Here is a 24,089-nt window from a genome sequence, read left to right as displayed (position 1 = left end):
ATATCACCATTGTCAACCAACAAATTTGGTGTCCTCTGCCTGGGAAAACTGCAAGGTTGATTTTCTGCATCAGTTCAGTGACTGACCACACCAAGAACTTTGATATTGTTTATGCTCGAACTTAGGTATGAATGTTTTACCCATAACACCTGTTACATACCAGTACCTCTCTGATTGTCTTGATGTCAGCATTCTGTCTTATTTACTAAAGATGCCAGGTCCTAGCCCAGTATAAATAGTAACTGTAACTGCATCATTTACTATTTTGTTATTGTTGTTTTTGTTGTTGTTATGGGAGCCAAAAGATGAAACAATTTGTGGGGATATTTTCTAATTTTCTAATTTCTCCAGCCATTTCCAAGTTGAAATCACAGCCTAAAAACCTAGGAAGACACAAATGTACTGTTCGGTTAGTAGAAAAATCATGACTCCCTGCCCTTGGAGACTTTCTCCCTATATCTATGGTACTCTGAATTGCACTGCTCTTGATATTAGACATATGAATTTTGTTTTGATACATTCATTCTCTTAGACTTCTTCTGGAAGGTTCTGCACATGTGGTCTTTTATTCTGCTTTGTAGCTCCACACCGACATGAGGAGCACCAGAAGGAGCTACAAAACCATGCGCGTTTCCATGACGACTCTCTCATCATAACGTAAGCTCTGTGCCCTAATCACTCATCTGACCCAGCCACATATTCATCTCACTCAGCGGGATGGGGCCTATCGGCCAACATTTTATAGACTAGATGTTTAAACACAGCTATTTTTTTATTTTACTATATCTTCCCCAAACGCCAGGTGTTTCCATGGTAAAGTCAGGGAATGCCTTATCAGGACCTTTGGAAGGCTGGGGACTGTGTTTTTTTGTCTTTGTTGTGATTATTACTTTTTTCACTTTACAACTGGAAAACATTGAATAATGAAACAAAACCGCAGAAATGCCCATGTGAGCTATGACTTCTGGTTCGGTAGTGTGGCGGCTGGTTCTCATTTTCTGATATGATCAGTTTTATTACTCATACAATGGGAACATTCTCACCCACACAATCACATGCAAACAAAACTCAGACTCAGCAGTGTGAGAAGAGGAACTTTGTGCCTCTTGGTCGAGGTTGTTAGGGACACAACTCATCACTTTAGCACATCCCTTCCTTCTCTCTACCCGAAAGTTTTCCTTAAAGAAACATTGTTCTTCCTTTCTGTCTCTAACCCTCATTTCACTCCATGGAGGTCACAAGTGACAGTGTTGACATGAGCTATCACACTAAAAAGAACATAAGTGTATATATTTTTGGAAAGGGTAAAGCAAGCCTACTTTTTATTGCTGCTAATCTCATGGGGTATTCCACTGGGGTATTATCTTGTTATTTAATTTAATGTGGTTGACCTCAAGAATTTTAATTAAGTAAGCTGACTAAAGTCAACGTAGGATGCTCATATTTAGCTGGATGGTTTGGAGACACACAGTAAGAATGAAAACTTCATTGTTAGCTTTACAGCTTCATTAATAGTACATGAAGTAATTAGCATTAGCAGTCCCCCCAACTCCCCATGTCTATGTGTGTTATGTGAAACATCCATCAAAGTGCCTTTTGGCCCATGGCAAAACTGGAGGCTATTCACTGAAATAATATTTTATAGTTCATATACAAATTTTCAAAAAAAGACATACTCCATAATAAATTATTCTTTAATACCTACACTTTTGCTACTGTGATTTATTTTAGCCACAGAACATCTTTAAGTTAATGTTCTAGCTTTATCTCTGACCAAAAGAAACTTAGTAGAAGAAATGGTTTCTGAGGTTCTCACTTACATGCCTATCCTAAAGTCAAGTCAGGGCAGGGACTCAAGGAGGAATTTGAAGAAGAAACCATGGAGAAACACTCTTTGATGGACCACTCACAGGTTGACGGTTACCTAGCTTTCTTATACAGTCCAAGACCATCAGCTCAGGGAATGGTGCTGCCCACAGTCGGTTGGGCTTTCTATAACAATTAAGAAACAAGACAAACCCCTACAGACATGCCCATAGGCCAATCTGAATTAGGAAATCCATGACCTGAGACTTTCTTCTCAGGTAGTTTTATGTTTTGTCAAGCTGGAAGCAATTCTAACCAGGACAGTTGACATTTGAAAAAAGGGGTGTGTTCAGACATCTTTATACCAAACACTTATTCATAGTAATTATGAGATGCTAGAGGACCGCAAAGGCTGTTTAACATACAGATCAGCATTTCTTGTCCTTTTGTTAAGAAATGAGAAAAAATTTTACCTTAACACAAAGTGGATTTTTCCAGCTGTAGCTAAGAGCTGAAAACTTATGGGAGAGAGTTCAGACTCCTAGCTTGCTAAATTTCTCCTTCATGACAACAAGTAAAATTGTACTCCATGCCATTCATGGTTGCCCTATTTTTTAAGCTATGTCTCTTTTTATCTCTATATTTATTCTAGTGTTTCATGGATGCTTTGGCAAAGTTGAAAATTTAGGCCCCAAAATTAATAAGATTGCAGTCCATTCCAGAAAAAGAGGCCCCATGTCCACACAATACAATTATATTAAAACTCTTGGAAACTGGGACAGAGGGAAAGGCATCCTATTGGGACTCTAAATGAGAGACGCATGGGAGAACAGCAAAATAAAAGGATCCAGAGGGTCCTAGAAACCTACAAGTAGAATAATATGATGGGCAGATTTGGGCCCAGGGGTCCCGCTCAAACTAAGGCACCAGCCAAGGACAATACAGGAGGTAAACTTTAAACCCCTTCCCAGATCTAGCCAATGGTCAGAATATTCTCCACAGTTGAGTGGAGAGTGAGATATGACTTTCTCATGTACTCTGGTGCCTCACATTTGACCATGTCCCCTGGAGGGGGAGACCTGGTGGCACTCAGAGGAAGGACAGCAGGTAGCCAAGAAGAGACTTGATACCCTATGAGAATATACAGGGGGAGGTAATCCCCCTCAGGAACAGTCATAGGGGAGGGGAATAATGGGAAAATGGGGGGAGGGAGGAATGGGAGGATACAAGGGATGGGATAAACATTGAGATGTAACAAGAATAAATTAATAAAAAAAAAAAACCTCTTATAGGATTTCACCATGGGTTCTATTATATTGTTAGGTGACATGGAGTGCATGGTTCAAGTTTGTCTAGAAAACCATTGATCCATGCAGTTTACACATTACCATGGCTACTAAGTAAGTTGAAAGATGCAACTGATACAAGCTGGTACCCTCAAACACCACAAGTACTATAAAGTCAGACCTAGGGCAGCACGTTTTCAGCAGAAGGCTGGAGGTACCTTTTGGTCATTACTTGTCCCACATGGCTCTTGATACAGAAGACCCTCCGTGTCTGAATGCCCACTCCACATGTCGCCTCTCCATTCCAGCCAATGGTCACATTGAGGGCAGTCACGAGAGTATTTTCAGAGCAGGGACCCCAAGCAGACGTCTCCCAGTAGAGCTGTGGGCAGGAATGATCATTGCATAGGCGGTACTCTTGGAGCTCCTGACTACTGGGGCAGGGCTTGCCACCTGTGGACATTTTAGATGAGAAAGAAAGCATTAGTCACATTGCTATCAGTCTTGCTTTTATTTAATTCTATGACCTGGAGACTGAACCTACTGTATCTTTCTAACTCTAAGACCAGAAATTTCTGTCCTGTGCCACAACCGAAGGATAGTGGTATGTTCTTGTCTCACAGTTTAACAGGTAGCAAGCAGGTCCATGTTCAGCAGAGTACAAGAATAATTTAGTTTACTATTGTCTACATATGGAGTACACATCTCTGAAACAGACTCCAGAGAAATCAGCTTTTCCTTTGATATTATTATGTTTGCATAAGCTAACAAGTGAGATAGACTAGCCCAGGATCTTGGAGTGACATTGTGACAAATGCATGCAATACATATGTTAAACAGTGACATATAGAATAGGCTATAACCTTGGAGTAACATGTTGTAAAATACACGCTATTCAAAATTTTTCTTCTTAAGGAAGATATGTTTCTCTGAGTGCCATTTTATTGCCATTTGAGCAATTCAGAGGCATTTGTTAATGTCTGGCAAGAGAAAGCTCATCTTAAACCCTAAAACAGTTCTGAAAACCGATGACGCCCTGGCAAGGAGACCAGGAAAATGTCCACCTTTACACCTATGGCTGAATCTGATAACCAAACCTCATCACTCTCCTTTTACAGTTTTATTACAGTGTACAAAGTGGTATGTCCCCAAAGGACTCACCCACACCATACCACAGTGCTTTGTCCAGTGGGACAAACAGCTCAGATGCATAGCCTCTTGTTAATTTTATTCTAATTAGTACTAATCCTCGCCCCTCCACCTCCTCCCTGCCTCATTCTAGAAATATCAAAGCCAGGATATTTCAAAGCAGTTGCACTTTAAGATAACACAATTCTTCCTTTACTATGACCTTGGCCCTATTTCTCATGATCACAGTACTGATATCTTAGTTAAGATGCTGCTCACAGCTGGGGTCCCACTGTTGGGCTGTTCTAATGGAGCCAAAGACAGAGGAAGCCCAGGGAGGACAAGAGGAGAATAGATGTGTATCTGGGGATGGAGTCCATTGCTGGGAATGGTGGGAGCTGCTGTTCCCCTAATTTGTTCTGAAATTACTCCTTACATCACCACAGCACATTTTACCTTCTACAGAGCTATTTTCATTGCTTTCATGGTCCCTCCCTGGCCCCTGGCACTGGGCGTTCTGGAAAAGGAAACCAGGACACAGATCAGTACCTCACACATGCTATTGACAGATCTTGGTGGAAATGCCAGGCCTCATAATTCCTGCCTTGGAGCTCTTTATGCCAGACATACCTAATTATGCTCCCAATTGTACAAGGTAACTGAGCCTAAATGTGTGACCATACTTTGCTTCCTTTTCTAAGAAGTATAATAATTGGGATAGATGTGAGGACATCCTACTGAGACTCTAGGTAAGAGAAATATAGGAGATGGGGAAATAGAAGGACCCAGAGGGTCCTAGAAACCTGCAAGAAGAACATCATGATGGGTGGATTGGGGTCCATGGGGGTCTTCTCAAACTATTGCACTAGCCAAGGACAATACAAGTAGTAAATATTGAACCCCTACTCTGATCTACCCAATGGAAAAGACATTCTCTACAGTTATGTGGAGAGTAGGGACTGACTCTGACATGAACTCTGGTGCCCCATATTTGACCACTTCCCCTTGGTGGGGAGGCCTGGCGGCACTCAAAGAAAGAGTAACCAGGTTACCAAGATGAGACTTGATAGCCTATGACCATATAGTGGGGAAGGAAGTTCCCTCGGTCACAGACCTAGGGGAGGGGAATAGGCTGAAAGCGGGAGGGAGGGAGGAATGGGAGGATACAAGTGATGGGATAACAATTGAGTTGTAATCTGAAAAAATTAATAAAATTAAAAAATAGAATATAGCTTTAAAGGAAACATAATGGCACTATCATCTAAACAGTAACCACTTTGTACATATTAAAGCTATTACTGCCATTACTTCCAAATAAATCTTTTTATGTTAAAAAAAAAAAGAAGTAGAATAAAAAGAACATCTCACTCATTAGACTGGACCATATGAGCATTTGAACTAAATCAACTTATGTGGAAAAATGAGATCAGCATAGATAAAGTATAGAGGACTCACAGAAAAGAAAGAATGTGTGTATATATATATATATATAAAATAAAACTTATGACTGAAGCAATGGCTCTGTTACTCACCTTCTCCAGCCAACGCCAGGATAGACCGTGACCTGGTTTGTTTCCCATCCGAGTTTTTATTTGAACAGGATTGGGAGCAGGAGGACCACACCGTCCACTCGCTCAGCACACAGTCCATTCGGCAGGGGATTTCACAAGCCATCCGCTCAGGAGGAGAAGGCATTGGGCAGAGACTCCCTGACACTTCTTCTCCTGTAATGAAACAGAGACGGTTGCTCAGCGATGAAAACCGAGGTCAGCTCAAGGAACGCACTGGTCCATTGCTTTCTCTATAATCCCACTTTGTCTTGGAAGCCTTCAGTGGGTGTCCAAACCATAAAGTACAAATATGGAGTTACTGTCAATTATCCATAATGTTTATGTCAAGAAAGCTTGCCAAGAAGTAATGTGATATTTAAAAAGGTAGATAATATGGCCAAATTCTCATTTGTCATCCTTCATAAAGACAACATTGGCTTCTTCTAGAAATGATTTTAGCCACGGATGGCTGGAGCTAAGTATGACTGACATGTTAATGGCAGACATATGGATCGAGTGTTCATCCATCTTCAAAGTGGAGACCAGGTGCTCTGAAGCTCACAACTGACGCCGCCCATCACAATCCACCCCAGTAAGGAGAATCTCATCAGCAAAGCTATCTTTCCAGTGTGTTTGCCTCTGAATACTTACTGCCTAGCAAAGATTATCACATGATTTTTGTCTTCTTTGCACAAAGGAATAAATAAACCTAACTACAATGGAAAAGCCCGAGGCTGAAATTGCACACTATATTGACAACAGTTGAAAGCTAAGCTTAGGTCCTTCCTAATACATTTGATAATAATCTGAACAACTTCCAGATAAACAATAACTGTACCTGAAACCACAGTACAAACAAACCAAATATCAGAGAGTGCCAGCATTTCTATTGACAAAGGGCCTTTAGTGCGCATCCATAAAAGCCGTTTACAATCTTTTGATATCAGATCCTGCTACAATTTTTTTGTAAGTTCTGAAACAAGCCAGGGTTGTGCTTAACAATGAGCAGATGGGTAAAACAGAGGGGATCATTTCTAAGTTACTTTTCATATCTCAAAAGATAACAATGGTTTCTTGAAAAATAAAGCACTTTGGGGACTGTTTATTATGACAAATTCCTTAGATACAGTAATTCCATTCCCCCCCCCCATTCACAGTCCCCTCATAAAAGAGGTCACAAAGAATAAAGGCAGCATTCATTATTTGAAATAACAACATAAAATGTGGGGTGACAGCTATATAATACAGGCAGTTTTGTCTGAGTACTTTACAGTTTGGAGGTTTCCTGTCAGGATCAACCTGACACACAAAAATAACTGCCAAGGAGATGAGTATTTATTGAGCACCTCCTTGGTGCAGACTGCTTATTTTGCATATATTATACATGTTTTTATGCACCCTTAGGAGAAGCTCGTGGGGGTCAGAATGCTCTGCCCCAGCTCACGGATAAGGAGTCAAAGGGTCAGAGTGGAAAATGGCTCGTGGTTACCCGGGGAACAGTTGGGAATCACAGCTAACCCTCCTAATTCCTGAGCTTCCATTATCCCGTTATCCACGTTCCAGTTAGTCCCCTGGAGATGGATATTCTTTTTCTGAGGAAGTAAATAAGACAAGCTGACAGCAAGCCTGCCTGAAGGAGAAGACAGTGCATGGTGAATATCTGCATTCATATTTGTAAATGAGGCCAGGCTCATTGCCCTTGAGGTACAAATAAAATTTTTCAAGCATATTATGAGAAGTAATAGAGATTCCGGCAGATAATCAAGCCAGAAGCTCGGCTCCAATCCTTTCATCCTCAATCTGTTTTCAGGTTGAGTCCTCACAGGGTACCCACCCCCTACACACACACACACACACACACACACACACACACACACACACACGCACACGCACACGCACACGCACACGCACACGCACACACACACACACACACACACACACACACACACACACACACAAGGAAGTCGGCTAGGGGCACTTCATTTTCACACATGGAAGCCAGCAGGCCAGGAAAAAAAAAAGCATCCTACATCTAATCAAAATTTAATTCCCACTCTTGTGAATATGATTAGTAAAATTTTAACACAAAGCTTTCTAAAGTAATGGTCTGAAAAAGGCATTTCCAGGGATAAGGAATACTCATAGAAAACTTAGGAGAAGAAGAGGTAGACAGTGTGCTGGGATGTACTGGGTTAAACATGGGACATGCTCTTAGAACTGGCTAATCTAACAGGATATTACAATATGAGCAAACACCAAATTTTTCCCAGGAAAAAAATAGAATGTAGGGTCTTTCCATAACAGCTCATCAATGGCCATACAACCACCTATTAAGGAATGTCTCTCTAAAACAAATAGCGTCCTTTTTTTTTTTTTCACTATGCTTTAAGAAAACCTTGTATTAAAGAATTATAAAATTGGGGCTGGAGAGATGGCTCAGTGGTTAAGAGCCTGTTCTTCCAAAGGTCCTGATTTCAATTCCCAGCAACCATATGGTGGTTCATGTCCATCTATAAAGGGATCTAATGCCCTCTTCTGATATATGGGCATACATGGCAAATAGAGGGATGTATACATAATAATAAATAATAAATAAATCTTTAAAAAACATTTAAAAAAGAGAATTATAAAATTGCCTATTATTTAAGGAGTTGAAAACTATTTCCAGTGTCTGCAGTGGAGTGAAAACACAGGCTCAGTGTCATAAACTTCTACAGTCACCACAATCCACATAAACACAGACATACGAAATTAAAGTGAGTCTAAAAGTAGCAGATAGATGACACAGACAGAAAACACTATGGAGATTCATGACAGAGCACCTGTTGGAATTAGTAAGTACCACAGCATGCTTTTAGATGAAGTAGAGACAGGCCGAGTTCAATGACAAGAAAGGGAGGGTGCCCCAGGCAAGAGGGACAGTCCTAAAGGCATAGAGTGAGGAAAGTAAAGTTATGTGGAAGGCAGACCATACTGATCATCCTCTGAGATGAAAACCCACACACTGGGAGGATTATTTGACATTGAGTTCTAATGGATAATGAAAATGTGGAAATGAGTTTTTAGTTACCTGCCTTCTTTAAGCTCTCAGTTGTGCCACCTTCCCATGACCCAAATTTTACCTCCTTTCTAGGCATCCCACACTCATACCTCTCAGCATTGACTTCCATGCCTCAAACCCTTTCTAAAACAAAGCTGTGTCATGAACGGATACGTTTATTGCCGGCGCAGCGCTGGGACAATAGACCCAGCAACACTCAGACAGCTTGTCCTCGCAGCCTAATGCAGATCTATGAACAAATAGATGAGAGTGGCTTTAAGGAAATCAAACTGATAGCCAAAAGCAGTTCCTGCAAATCCCACATGTCTTTTTGCATAAGAAATCTCACTAAAGAAAAGTATAAAAGGCATTCGAGCAGCAGTGTGTCCCAGCTAGTCAGGTGAGGGTTGGAAAGTTTATTGTAGCTACCAGCATTTGCCCTCTTAAAGAAGACTACTTAGCATCATTTCCTTTCTGTTATCTCATTGTAAGAATGAAGCAAGAACATCACCTTTGCAGGAAAGCCCAAGGGCTTAGACATCACACATATAAAGTAATATAATACACGGCAGGCTCATAATAGGAAGGGAACTTATAAGGTACTATTTGCAAATAGGTTAACAAGCACCACATGCATGGACACACATACTGACCAATAGACAGAAAGCCTTTTCATTGGTAAATCTCAGCTTTCATGTTGTAACCATGGAACATATTACTTTAATGATTCTACTGGGTACAAATCAGTGTCTATGTAGGCTCACACAAATGGCAGAGATACTTATAATCACCTAACCTGTTGATTAACTAACAAATCCTTCAAAATCCCATTAAAGCATCTGAGCCTAAAAACCTCACCCCCACCTAGGTTTGTGTGTATATTAAGCCACAGAGAGAGAAAAATCCAAGCTCTTTTTTTTTTTTTTTTTTTTAATTTTCTTTTGGATGGATCAATGAGATCCAGTGATTGCAGGCCTGGGAGGAAAACACAGCAACCTATGGAAGAGAAGCTAACCCATTAATGGTGAGTATTCACAAGCTTTGAAAATTTAACATCATAACAAAAACACAGGTACATTATAGCAAACTTAATCCGTCTTCCAAGGAGAATACAAAATTACTCCCAGTTTTCAACCAACTCCTGGAATCAATGCTGAACAAACAAGGCTAGACTGCTACTTCGGAGTAGACTCACAAATTTACTGGGAGCATGGGACTCTTCTGATCTCATCTAATAATTAAAACAAAATCAATATGGTGAAACTATATAAAGTTAACTATTTTAAACTTACCACCTGGTGTTCTTTAGAACATTCACAGTGGTTATAACATTAAAAATACTTTCATCACTTCAAAGTTAAGGCAAGTCTCCAGTAATCTCTCTGTTGTCCCTTCACCTGGAAACTAAGTAATAGCATTTAGATTAAAAAAAATTGGCTCCCAGATATGTCAATATAATCAAGGGTTGTTCTTCTTGTCTGTTTCTCAGTACACTGCCATTGAATGACACCACTGACTTACTTATTTTTAATTATTCTTTTGGTACAAATCCTCGCTCAGTTGCCCAGCCTAGGTTCTAACTTGAGAGCCTCTTGCCTCAGGTTTCTGAGAAGCCTGGATTGCAGATATCCACAATCACACCTGGATTCAGTTTTGGATAGTGATTAAGAACTTTTGTTTTTCCAACTCCAGTGTATATACTAGCTAATGATAAACTGCAAATAGTTTATCGCAGGTTCTCTGTGGCCACCAAGCAAGGAACTATTCTAAACTGAAGACTAGAATAGTTATCAGAAATTGGCATTTTTCTATAAGAAGAATATATTTAACACTTTCATCTGCTCTACTCAAATTCCTGTGCCATGGTTCTATTGCCCCCTTTTATAATAATAAACAAATAAACAACATAACACAAAATTCTTAGTTCCCTAACCTACTAACCTAGATTACAAGTGTTTAAATCAATAAAGGAAAAGGAAAAAAAGCATGGAATATCCACATAAAATATGCAGTATGATTTTAAACACAGACAGGCATTTGGTTATTATGTCTATGCTAAACAGCATACTTTTCCAGAAATGATGCTCACTAGTTGCTTTATTGATATTTCTACCTGTATGCTACTGTACCATCTATAGAAAATATTGAAGCCATTATCAAAAATACTCAACATGTCATAAAATTTTATGACCTATTTAAATCTCAGAAAAGAATGCCAATAAATGCTGATTAAATGCTTGCCAACAGTGGAGAAAGCTATCAGCAGACTTTCCAGAACAAATTAAGTGGGATACATCTCTGTTTAATTCTATACTTTAAACCTAAATGTTATCTCCTGAAATGCAAGTAGCCTCTGTGCACTTCTAGACCGTGATCCTAAGCAAATAAGAACATGCTTTTATTTCAACGCAATAAAATATGGAGCCAAAGCTCCACGGGAGAAGCAGATCACATCTGTGACAGTCTAATATCGTCAGCAATGTGACTGCTGCTTCTGCTCACTTATTTCAGAAGTTAGCACTTACATGCATGCCTAGTTGACATACACAGGGAGAGGAACAAAGAAACCATAATAGTAATAGTAATAATGACAGTGTCAAAAGTTGTGTGGCCATAGCTATAGAACTAACATGTAGAGAAGTTTATAGTGGGTTAAGTTAACCATTCCTATTAGCAATGGCACTTTATTGACTATCCACATTAACGTCATTAGTTTAGTTGTTACTACTGTAATACCCAAAGCATAGAGATGTTTAAAACTTAATTTTCTTTCTTTCTTTCTTCCTTTCTTTGTTTTGTTTTTGTTTGTTTTTTTGTTTGTTTGTTTGTTTTTGAGACAGGGTTTCTCTGTGTAGCCTTGGCTGCCCTTGACTCACTTTGTAGACCAGGCTGGCCTAGAACTTACAGAGATCTGCCTGTCTCTGTGTCCCCGAGTGCTGGGATTATAGGCATGTGCCACCACACCCAGCTTAAAAACTTGATTTTTACAATTTTGCACCCAGTGTCTAAGCTAAGCTTATAATCAGATCTCTAAGACACTGCAGGCTATGGTTTTATCCATTCTGACGTGTTGTCTCCTGGCTCACATCCAGTGAGTGTCTTTTTCTTTCCATTCTTTCAGCTGACAAGAAGCCATGGGATGAGGTTCTGTAGAATTCATTGTTAGGTCATTAGTTAAATGAGCACAGGAGAGACTTGGCCCAACAAGGGAGATGTTCCAATTACCTGGTCCACATAGCATGGGGTGGGCAGGAACATCATTTCAAAAATAGAAAAGGTAAGGCAATAAAAAGAAAACGATTAGAGGTAGAAGTGTAAAGCAGAGCTCACTGGGAAACTATAGACAGTCATTAAAACAGTACTATATACATTGCAAAGAACAGCACAAAAATCATGAGAAAGATAGAAGGATGTGAGATTGTTCGCAAAAGGAAAAGCAATGAAGCTCTAATCACTGATATTTAGAGAAAAAAGACAGGACAAAGTCTACAATGAGTCCAGAAGATGCCCCCAAGATACAATGGTAGTATTTCAGGTAAGGAATGGTAATAGACAAGCAAAAGATATTTTCAAGGTAAATTTTTTTTACAGAGGCCAGGAGGTGCTAAAATTTATCCCTGGCACAGGCATGTTGCCCCTCAGAAGTCTTTTGCCTGAGCAGCAGCCCTGATGCTTATAATACTGTCAAGACAGCAGCCAGCCCTTTAATCATGTAGACTGCCCCCAACACTATATATAGTGTAATCAGCTGCCCCCACCCCCAGGTCTTAAGGAAAATAAAAACCACATGCCTGGTGCTTAGCAGATGCTAGCTCCCAGGGAACAGCAGAACACAGGCAACAGGCATTTAAAATTTGCAGCAGGAGAACTGTGCTAAGGGTCCATGTGCTAAGGGCTCGCAGGGCTCTTGGAGAGGAATGGAGCTGTGTTCCGTTCCCAGCATCCAAAGAAGGTGACTTACAACCATCTGTAACTTCAGCTCCAAGGGAGCATCTTATGACACCAGCCTCATAATCACACCCCACCCCCACATAACCCTCCCCATACTATGCATGCACACATCATTTAAAAATAACGCCAGGAGATCTCCAGCATTTGAAGGATGATAACCTCTACCTTTGGACAAAGTTAAATAACTGTCTGAATGCGAATTGCCAAGTTCAGTAAGAGAGCTGGCGTTTGAGACTGGGACACCAAGATCTAGAATGCATGTCCGAGACAGGACACTCCACTGTCTTCTGTGCTCTCTGTTTTGGAATTCATGTCTTTTCTTTCAGGACACTGTCTGTACTTGCCTTCTTGCATCACAGGCAGGCTAAGTCTAATCAGTCACCACAACCCGGCCACATACACACTTTATCAGGTTTGTCTTTGGTGGGAGACGCTCTCAAAATCTGGGAACAGCACAATTCTTCTGTGATGTGGTGTCCTGGTGCTGGAACGTCTGTTTCCTGGCCTCCAGTGACATATTCTAGGAGGCAATAAGTGCTGTTTTGTATGTGTGTGTAAATGTTGAAAAGTTCACACTATGACTTCATTATAGAGGAAATAAACAAGTTTTTCTCGTTATTAATTTATTCTTCTTACATCTCAATGGTTATCCCCTCCCTTGTATCCTCCCACTCCTCCCTCCCTCCCATTTTCCCCTTATTCCCCTCCCCTATGACTGTTCCTGAGGGAGATTACCTCCCCCTGTATATGCTCATAGGGTATCAAGTCTCTTCTTGGTAGCCTGCTATCCTTCCTCTGAGTGCCACCAGGTCTCCCCCTCCAGGGGACATGGTCAAATATGGGGCACCAGAGTATGTGTGAAAGTCAGACCCCACTCTCCACTCAACTGTGGAGAATGTTCTGACCATTGGCTAGATCTGGGTAGGGTTTTAAAGTTTACCGCCTGTATTGTCCTTGGCTGGTGCCTTAGTTTGAGCGGGACCCCTGGGCCCAAATCTGCCTATCGTAATGTTCTTCTTGTAGGTTTCTAGGACCCTCTGGATCCTTCTACTTTGCTATTCTCCCATGCTTCTCTCATCTAGAGTCCCAATAGGATGTCCTCCCCTCTGTCCTAGTTTCCTGGTAAGTGAAATAAACAAGTTTTACAAAATAAAAAAAAAATTCTATCATTGATCTCACACCTCCCAATGTGGTCAGCGTGTCATTTGGATTCAGATCCAGTGTCACTTAGAACCATGTGGCAAAACAAAATCTTTTTGGAGTGAATGAAGACTTATTATGGGAAAAAAATTAATCCCTACTTCTTTTGGTCTTTTTAAGTGTCAAAGAAATGTGTAAGTGCCGATGTTGGACTTTGTAGAGAGTTTCACAAGGCCTCTAGATGAAGTATTTCTGTCAAACCTAGCTTCTTGGTTTGGCTTGGAAGCACACCTGCAGCCATGGCTGCTGCCTTGTGTCCTGTGACAGTGGCGGATTCCCGTCCGCATACTTCGTACAAGCCACATCCAAACTAAGCAACTTCCTGTTCGCTGACCGGTCAGCAGGCAGGGGCTTGAGGCTCACTACTTCACAGAGGGTGAGCAGCTGCCAGTTCAAGCCTGTTTTGTACCTAACACTCTGCCCTTGTTTTTTGTTTTAGGCAATCCTAAAGCTCCGTGCCTGCATTTCCTCATTCCACACACAGAATAGCCAGGAAGCATTTTCTGTCTTCCCTTGGCTCTTCTCCCCTGATGCAAGGAACCAGACAGTGAAGGTCCTGGCTTTTACTGATATTCTGAGACCTACAGCCCTCTTTGTTATTCGAATGAGCTCAACAAGTCTAGTTCACAGGCTTATTCGAGCCTCCTTTTCCCTTATTATTATATCTGTGATAAGAGCCTGGATCCCATTTTTTTTTCATTAACTACGTCAAATCATCAAACCTCTTAATCAGAGGCAAGTGTTGTAGCACACCTCTGTAACTCTGGTGTACAAGCAGCTAAGACAGCAGGATCTTGATTTCAAGGCCAGTGTTGGCTATGAAAGGAGCTTGATGCTACTGTGGGTTCCACAGTGATGTCCCATCTCAACAAAGCAAAGCGTACCCTACCTTTTCTAGACACAGTGGATGGCTTAACACGAGGACTACATCGTCCAAAAGGCACAGGAAAGCACATGGGATGGTTCATACCTTGTTGATGTGGAAGCCAAGTTTCTCCAGGTTTTTTTTTTTTAACTGAACAATTTAAGATGCGTAAGTGAGAAGAGTAAAAGGACAAATATTCAGCCTCTAGGATACAATAAGTCAGTCTTCAAAGAAAGAAACAGTGAAACAGTGCAATGTTGGAGCAACAGGGGTAGAGGTGCTATTATATTTTAATTAAAATGTTAATTTTTAATAAGCAGTACAAGATAAAGTAAAAGGCTTATTTTTTGTTTGTTTAGTGTGTGTGTGTGTGTGTGTGTGTGTGTGTTCAGTTTTTGAGACAGGATCTCATAGAACCCAAACTCATATGCCTAAAGATAGCCTTGAACTCCTGGGACTCCAAACTCATATGCCTAAAGATAGCCTTGAACTCCTGATCTCCTTCTCCTATATCTCAAACTCTCGCATTGCAAACATGTACCGTTTGAAGAGGAGGAATGACATCTAGTCAGATTGTCTTTGGCATCCACCAAAATGTGACCTTGAAAACTTAAATTTCTTCAGGCCCTAAGCACGTGCAATAAATGCAGAGAGGGCCCGACTGTCACCCCACTTATATTGCTTGGGTTGGTGATAGATCAGAGAGCTAATACGAAATAATACTTAGAAAATTGCAAAGTACGATTTATATATAATGTGACTTTTTATTATGGGTGAAAATGAGAAAAATGGGCATTTCAAATAGAAAAATGATTTGGGCCAAAGATATTCATCCCAATTTTGTCTTAGGGGGGAGACTAGCAGGAGAGCTGCAATTATTTTGAAAACATGAGTAATAGCTAGTTAGCAAGCTCTGTGGAAGGATTCAACTAGTTTCGGTAAGAGGGTTCCCTTAGAAAGCCCTCAGGTCCTGATAGGCTTTTTTATTTTAATACTGAAAAATCAATCCTTTTAAGTTAGACCAGACAAGTCAATAGAGTCAACTGATACCATGTCAGTGATGAATAATCACCCCTTCTGTAATTAACCTTCAGCAACATAATTAAGTGCCCATACATGGGAAATGCATCACAATTTAATTGCACAATCAAGAGGTTTTCAATTCCTCTAAATAAAACCAATGGCAAAGAACATTCCTGACCACGCCATTGATCGCTTTCCTATGAATAATCCGAAAATGGGGAAAATAAACTCAAGGGGTCTGAACTTCATGAGGATTATTCCAGAAAGTATCTGTAAGTTTGCTTCTACCCCTATTATTTACCACCACCCATAACTTTTTAGACTGTCACACATAAATTCACTTTTTGTGTTATATAGATCTTATATGTTTTAGAAAGTGTATCATTTCATAGACCATGATATGAGCAATTCTGTCAACACACGCGCGCGCACACACACGCGCACACACACACACACACACACACACACACACACACACACACACACACGCACACAGCTCTACTTTCCCAGTCCTAACCTTTGGCAATAATTGATCTGTTTTCTGTCCCTAAAGTTTTCCTTATGCCCTGAGAATGACATGCAAATAAAATTATGCAGCCTGCACCCCTGAGGTCCTACTCCTTGTGCTTAGCCAAGTGCGCATGGGTTCATCTGCTCTGGAACCCTATCAATAATTCATCCCTCTGGCTGCTGAGTGGGGCTGGCTGTGTGGTGGATGGAGTGTATTTTGTTTACCCACTTCCCAGCTGAAAGACATTTGGGTTATATTTTGGTTTCTATGATTATGAATAAAGCTGCTGCTGAACAGGTTTGTTTTGTTTTGTTTTGTTTTTCAGCATGAATACAAATTTTCATTTCCCTTGGGTAAACAATTAAGGGGAAAATGCAGAGTGTCAATTTACAAGGGATCAACAAACTGTTCCAGTGCCTTGGGCCATTTTGCCTCATCATGAGGAGATGAGCAGAAAGCCTAGTTACTCTTTGTCCACACCAGCACTTGTTATATGACCTGATGCTTTGTTGCTCTTCTTTTACTGTCTTCTTATGAGCACAGTGATAACACACTATGCTGTAAATGAGACCTGTGCCTTCCTAATGGCTTATGGTCTTCCACATCTTCTAATGCGTTCCCCTTCCATTAGAACATCTTGTTTGGTGAAGGACCTTTGCAATTTGACTGACAGTTTTAATTAGTTGGCTTGTTTGTTTTACCATTGAGTTACTGAAGTTCTCCATACATTTGAGGGAGACATCCATTGTTAAATATGATTTGTAAATGTATTTTCAGTCTGTGTATTTTCTTCTCATCACTTAATTTTATCTTCTGTAAAATAAAGGGTTTACCTTGGAAAAGGTCTATTTTATAATCTTTTCTTCAACTATAGGGTTATCAATGGATGTATAAGGCTGGTTTATAGAACAAAACAAAACATAATTTCAAAGCAACAACACACAACAACACACACACACACACACACACTGATGATGTCATTATAAGCAGAAAGAAGTTTTCATTACATGTTCTTGCTGCCAAAACTTTTATGATGCTGACCCCAGACTTGCAAACTGTCAGTTACACAGTAGGCCTCAGTGAATTCGGGCTAGTGCAGTAAACAGGAAACATATTGGTTGATTTCTTGTGTTCCTAAAGCATCGTGTTCATTGCAGCTCCCTTAAAAATCAAATTTCTAACTCCCAAGTTACCTGACAGGCACGGCACTGCAGTGACTCGGGAGTCAGAATCCCGGACTTAACAGTCCTCCGCAGCCACTTCTTTGCTGATTCTATTTAACTTCTTTGTGGCCCAGCCTTCTCATCAGGCCATGAGATAGGTTTTACAGAGAGACTTGGAGACACGAGAGGTTATTTCTTAATCTTATACTCTTTGGTTTCTATAAGACCAATAATTTGATATGAACACACACACACACACACATACACACACACACACACACACACACACACTAAGATGGAAGCTTGTTATAACATATTTATAAATAATATAAAATATAATCTTGTTAGTAACACGTTCAAAGAATGTTTACATTCTAATACATTCTCATTCCTAGGCCTCCAGGAAGCCTGACTTTGAATAAAGTACAAGAAGAACAAGATAAGTTTGTCTTTTCTTGAGTTGTTAGTCAGATAGTTTTTTTTTTTTGAACAGGGGTGAATCACATGCCTATTGCATGCCTACTATTCCAGCAATCGTGATATTTACAGATACTGAACTTATATACCATACATTTCAGACTGCATGACGAATGTGCAATTCATTAGCTTCTAAGAGTTCTTTCCGTGAAGAATATTACAACAATGGAGCACATGAAAGCAAGCCAATTTCATTGACTTTATATATCTTGGTTAATAATATTTTGAGTTCCCTTTCCAAAGTATCCTTGATGTACTTTTCCATATTTAGACCTCCAGCTATTAAATTGTTCCTATTCAATTTTCGTAGAGTGCAGCAGAGGTCTAATGACGAGGAATCCACTCTATGCTAAGGAAGTACAGCAGAATCCATGGAGGAATACCGCTTTTGGGCTTCCTCGGAGGCTCACGCTTACTTATACAGCCCAGAACAACCTGACCAGGGAATGGTACTGCCCACAGTGGGCTGGGCCCATCTGAATCAGTTCGCAACCAAGACAATCTCCCACAGACATATCTGTGGGGCAATATGATCTTACTCAGCTGAGGAGTCTCCTCGCAGATTTTTGTAAGCTTTGCCAGCTTGACGGATAAGCAGGAAGACAATTCTCTCCTGAAAATGTTGGGAACTAATGAAGACCCTAAAATAATGAAAGCATAGTGCTTTTCCCAGTTTGCTTACTAAAATTGAATTAGATATAGGTTACAATGTCATAAGGTGGAGGTCACACACACATACGAACGCTCAGCTTGATCGACTATTCATAAGAACTCAGGTTCGTATAGTATGCAGAAAAATCACATTTTTTAAAGCTTTGGTTCAGTCGTTAATGAAATAAGACAAATGTAAAAATAGCAACATACAATAGAAACTAAGCAGACGAAAATTGGGAAGTGGGATGGTGAAAAATAAATATTGAATGTATAATTCTAAAACCACATATCACAACCAGTAACAACTAAAAGCCTGCAGAAGTAGGCATGGCCTCACCCTGATGTAATTACACACGGTGGAAGGCTGAAGATGTCTCCATTAAAATTGTAAGTAGGATATGTTTTTAATGTCATATTAAAACTGATCATGATGCCGTTTCCTATTAGAGGAATACTAAGCTGCAATAACTCATTTCTCCATCTTCCAAAGTTAATCATATAATCATGCAGTTCTATTTGACTTAACATCCTAGGCAATATCAAACAATTCTGAGAAGAATATACTAAGTTGAAAATATAAATAAAATAACTGGTGGGATATTTCAAAATAAAAGGAGTAAATTTAAGTAAATGTTTCAAAACTCCCAACATCTTTTCTCACCCTTGCTGATGGTAGCCATCATGTTATAATAGTGGCGTTTAATTTCAGACAGGATACTTAAAGGGACATCAGATAAGAACACAGAAAATTGTTCACTGCTCTTTCTTTTGCACTAAGACCAAAAAAGAAACCTGTTCTTATTTCAGCATTATTTTATTGGATGTCTGAATTACTTAAGTGGCCGGGTTCTTAATTACAACGTTAACAATTGTACTGACAGTTACTGCCAGCAAGGTCAGGTTTCACTGGAGACAATCTAAGAATATGAGGCATCTCTGATCATTTATTTCATCCCAACTTACTCACTAGCTTCAAGAAATAATTTTTAATTAATTAACTAATTTATTCACTTTACATTCTGATTGCATCCCCATCCTTTCTCTCTTCCTGGCCCCCGCATCCCTCCTTCTTCCCCTATTCCCTCCCGTGTTCCTCAGAGAAAGAGAGCCCCATCACCAACCTACCCCACCTCATCAAGTCACATCAGGACTGAACACATCCTCTTTCCCCGCCCCCACCCCCTGTGGCCTGATGAGGCAGCCCCAACCAGGAGGGAAGTGACCAAAAAGCAGGCAGCAGAGTCCATGTCAGAGACAGCTCCTGCTCCCCTTACTAGAGGACCCACATGGAGCCTGAGCGGCCCATCCGCTACAAAGAAACAATCTTCTAATTCTTCTAGGACAGTGGTGCTCAACATGTGGGTCACAAACCCTTTGGGGTGGGTCACATATCAAATAGTGTACATATCAAATATGCATTTAGATTATGAGCCAGAATTGTAGCAAAGTTAGAGGTATGAGATAGCAACAAAATAGTTTTATGGCTGGGCATCACCACAACATGAGGAACTGTATTAAAGAGCTGCATCATTAGGAAGGCCAATACTCATCTCATTATTTGTGCATAGACGTTTACTTTCTGACGTGGAACAAAGATCTGATACAAAGATAAAAGTCACCTAGCATATACAATGACTATAGCACTTGCTTTGACAGAAGAGAAAACGAGTCATAGAAACTTCAGAATCACTGGTGCCTAAAGCAGCCCCGGACCCATAGTAACTATTTAATAAAAGTTAACTGAATCAAACTCAGTATTATCAAGCTAAAAAAAAAATAAATAAAATAAAAGATGATTTATCACCTCAGACATTTCTTTGGACACGCAGAGAGCTGGATAGGCAAAACTATAGTTTTTAAGGGCACATAGGCCTGAGTTGGAAGTCTCAATTGCCCTTACTAGTTGTGTGTCTATGGACAAATTATTTCTGTTTTCTAAATGCTGGCTTCATCAATTAAATTGGTGAATTACTATACCACTGGAGTTATATGCTGGTGGAATGAAAAAAGGTTAAAGTAGAATTTAGCAAATATTCCATTTGCATTAGCAGTGGCCGTGGCGGTGAAGGTAGTATCATGTCTACCAACCTTCCCTGCAGCCGTTAGATTTTACAGCAGTTTATTGTAAATGCAATCAAGGCTGTGAAAATCCCTATTACATAAAGGATAAGGAGGCCAGGAAAGGACAGGCATAGCAAGGGACACTTGTGCAAAGTTTGCTGAGGCGCCATCTGATTTGACAGTGCGCTGGCTTTGGATGCTTGGTTTGCTGGCCTAGGATTCCTATTTGGTTTGTGGTTATATTCCACTGATGTCCATTTCCTCAGGGGCAAGGTGGAGAGGGAACACGTGGTGGCAGAAGGGCCATGTCTGAAGGGCATATCTTCACCAAGGGCTCTCATTTCAATAACCAAAGATGACTGAGAATGCTGACAGAAAACAATAAAAACTGTACAAGTGTTAAATTCCCATTGTGTGTGTCTCTGGGAAGCCGCTAGTAGGGAGCTTCCCATGGGTGACCAAGGGGAAAAACAGAGAGCACCAGCTGATCACGGATGACAATAAGAACCTTGATATTGGCAGTCTGGCCTGGTGCGCCTTTCTTTTGATAACCTGTGAATCTCAGCCAAGATGAGAAAACAACATTTTTTCCCCTGTGAAACTTCACAAACTATTAAAGCTTAATTATCAGCACATTTTGAGTATGTAGCCAAAGCTAAACTAACTCAAAGATCTTGCTGGCATGCCAAGCCCATCTGTGGACATCTGGGCATCACAGGGCAATGTGTCCAGCTCACAAGTAATTGTGTTCAGTTTACTGCCAGGCTACAAGTGAAGGTCCCATAATCTTGTATCTATGAAATTTTAGCAAAGTGGGAAGGGAAATCTGCTTCATTTCTCTCGTTTATTGCTTTTCCTAAAAATCTCAAGTCTGTCAAAGCTAATTTCGGTTCATTCCTCCAAACTGATATGTATAAATGGAAATGGAAAAAGAGTCTCAAAATAAAAAAAAAAAAAAGCCCCAAAGTTAGGAAAAGCAATATTGTCTCCCTAACTTAAGATGCATTCTCCAATTCTCTACACTATTCAGCTATTATAATGGAAGAAAATTTCTTGCCAACTGCTTTCAGCAGAATTTTTTATAACTATATGTGTAAAGAAATAAGTATGTAAACAGAGAAAAATATTAAAACTTTCAATGTTAATCTATATTTTAAAACCCCAGCCTATCTTGACAAACTTTCAAATACAGAATGCATGAAGTTCATAAAATATATATGAGTGTGATTATATTACGGTTTCTAATTTACTTTGCCCCCTCACAAAATTCTGCCTTTGAATGCTTATTTATTATGGCTTTTATTCAATTGAGTACTCAGGCAGAAAATACAATAAAGCTTTGCTAATTTCATAAAATATTGAAACATTGACACTGCAAATAGAATTTCACTGTCTTTATGCACTTCTGGGTCTATCTCACAGTGTAATCTAAAAACCTACTTAAAGAATGCATGATTTCCTAGTCCTCTCTTCAGACAAATTATCTTTACTATCTTACAAAAGAAATATTTAACATCTGAAAATACCATTTCTAGTGGCCAAAAAGAAGTCAAACTTTAGTTTGCAGAGATTAAGAAATCAAAGTAGAGAACGAATGTGCCTAATGTCTTGCCATCAGCCTCCACAGTGTATTTCCTATCCTCTTGCAAGCTGTGTGGCATCCGGAAAGTCTTCTCAACACATAACGGTTACTTTTGGATAACTATTTTCATAGATAAGTATTTTAAAAGACCCAGAGTGAGGACCCTGAGATTCTCAAAGTATGCTCCTCTCTGGCAAGCATGTGTATAAGCACATTGTAAATTCAAGCAAGTCTGTAAAAAGACAGTTGTAGGAGAAGAGTGAGAGTTAGAGAGAGTGATGTGCATTTCTTTCTTTCTTTTTTTAAGGTTTATTTATTATTTATACAGTATTCTGCCCACATGTGTGCCTGCCCACCACAAGAAGGCACCAGATCTCATTACAGGTGGTTGTGAGCCACCATGTGGTTGCTGGGAATTGAACTCGGGCCCTTCGGAAGAGCAGATGGTGCTCTTAACCTCTGAGCCATCTCTCCAGCCCATGATGTGCATTTCAAAAGTGCTGATGCAAAATGTTGTAAGGACCCATGTGATCTATCAAATGTTATGGCTTTGGTGATGGGATTTGCCTGTTCACCGTTATAATGCCATTTGGGACAATAATCTACACGGTCAACCGTTCTTATGATCTACCGTCTATAGACTATCTCAGTTTCAGAATTGATCTGGGCTTGTTTTAGCTTGAGTTTCATCAAAGTGCATAAGGAAATGTGTGTAAAAAGTCCACATCTCTTCACTTTCAATCCAAGGTATCATTTTTGATTCATGTATTTATGGCATGCCACCCTAGAGACATTTATAAGAGCTTACACTCTTTTTAATAACTGCTCTATTATTGAAAATTTCATATATGCATATAATATATTTTGATCAAATCTACACATTATTCCCTCCTCTCTAATTATTTTATCTATCCCCTCACCATTTTCCCTCATAACTTCATGGCTTTTTTAAAAAAGCACATTGATTCTAGTTAGTGTTGACTATACATGCCTTGCTCTGGAACCATCTCAGAGGCCATATCCCTAAAGAAAAAGACCTTCTCCAGGAGTGACAACTGACAGTAGCCCCTGAAACTAGAATAGACCTTTGTGATCTCCTCCCCAGTCCTTGCTGGGATCGTGGCTGGCTTGATCATGTGCAAGCCTTTCACATGCAGTGACAACTTCTACAAGTCCATGTGTGTGAGAGTGGTATCGTGTCTGGCAAATACTCTTTCCCTACAGACATCCAGTCTCTTGTGCTTTAGAATCATTGCGCTCTCTCTTCTGAGAGAGAGAGAGCCTTGTGGGAAGAGGGCATGAGATAGATGTCTCATTTAAACCTGAGAACTCCACAGTTTCTCACTTTCTACACACTGTCCAGTTTTTGTTTTCTGTCTTAATCACCATCTAATAGAAAAGAAGCTTCTCTTATAAAGATTGAAAGACACACTATCTATGGGTATAAATGTATAAACTTATGGGGAAGTTGACTGTTATTATATATATTTAGGAGACTGTTAGCATTCACTCAGGGTCTATGCCCTAGCCAGCATCAGGGTTTTGGCTTAGTTGATCATATCAGGCACGGCTTCTGCTGTGTAGAGCAGGCTTTACATCCAATAAGGAAGTGGTTGGTTACTTCCATAACCTACATGTCACTACCATACCAGTGTGTATATCTTGTCAGGCCAGTCATAGTTGTAGATTGTGAGGTTCAGCCAGGTAAGATGATTGACATATTTTCCTCCAGCAGCATGCATACCATCTTCTTGCACTATGAAAGCTGGCTAGCAGGGACAAAGAGTCCAGG

The 24,089-nt window shown here is 40.1% G+C and overlaps 1 protein-coding gene across 1 annotated transcript in view; it reads right to left on the bottom strand.

Moving 5' to 3' along the window:
* Thsd7b (thrombospondin type 1 domain containing 7B) overlaps window positions 1-24,089 on the bottom strand; it is an 839,983-nt gene that overhangs the window by 376,071 nt on the left and 439,823 nt on the right. Inside the window, exons 8-9 of the mRNA XM_051147323.1 lie at window positions 5,753-5,944; window positions 3,311-3,545 (exon numbers count right to left, since the gene is read on the bottom strand). Of these exons, the coding sequence (XP_051003280.1) occupies window positions 3,311-3,545; window positions 5,753-5,944 (427 nt within the window). The remainder of the gene's footprint in view (window positions 1-3,310; window positions 3,546-5,752; window positions 5,945-24,089) is intronic.

This window comes from Acomys russatus, chromosome 6 (genome assembly GCF_903995435.1).
Source record: "Acomys russatus chromosome 6, mAcoRus1.1, whole genome shotgun sequence".
Lineage (NCBI taxonomy): Eukaryota > Metazoa > Chordata > Mammalia > Rodentia > Muridae > Acomys > Acomys russatus.
Note: the sequence above shows the minus strand (reverse complement) of the source record. Positions and strands in the feature narration are given on the sequence as shown.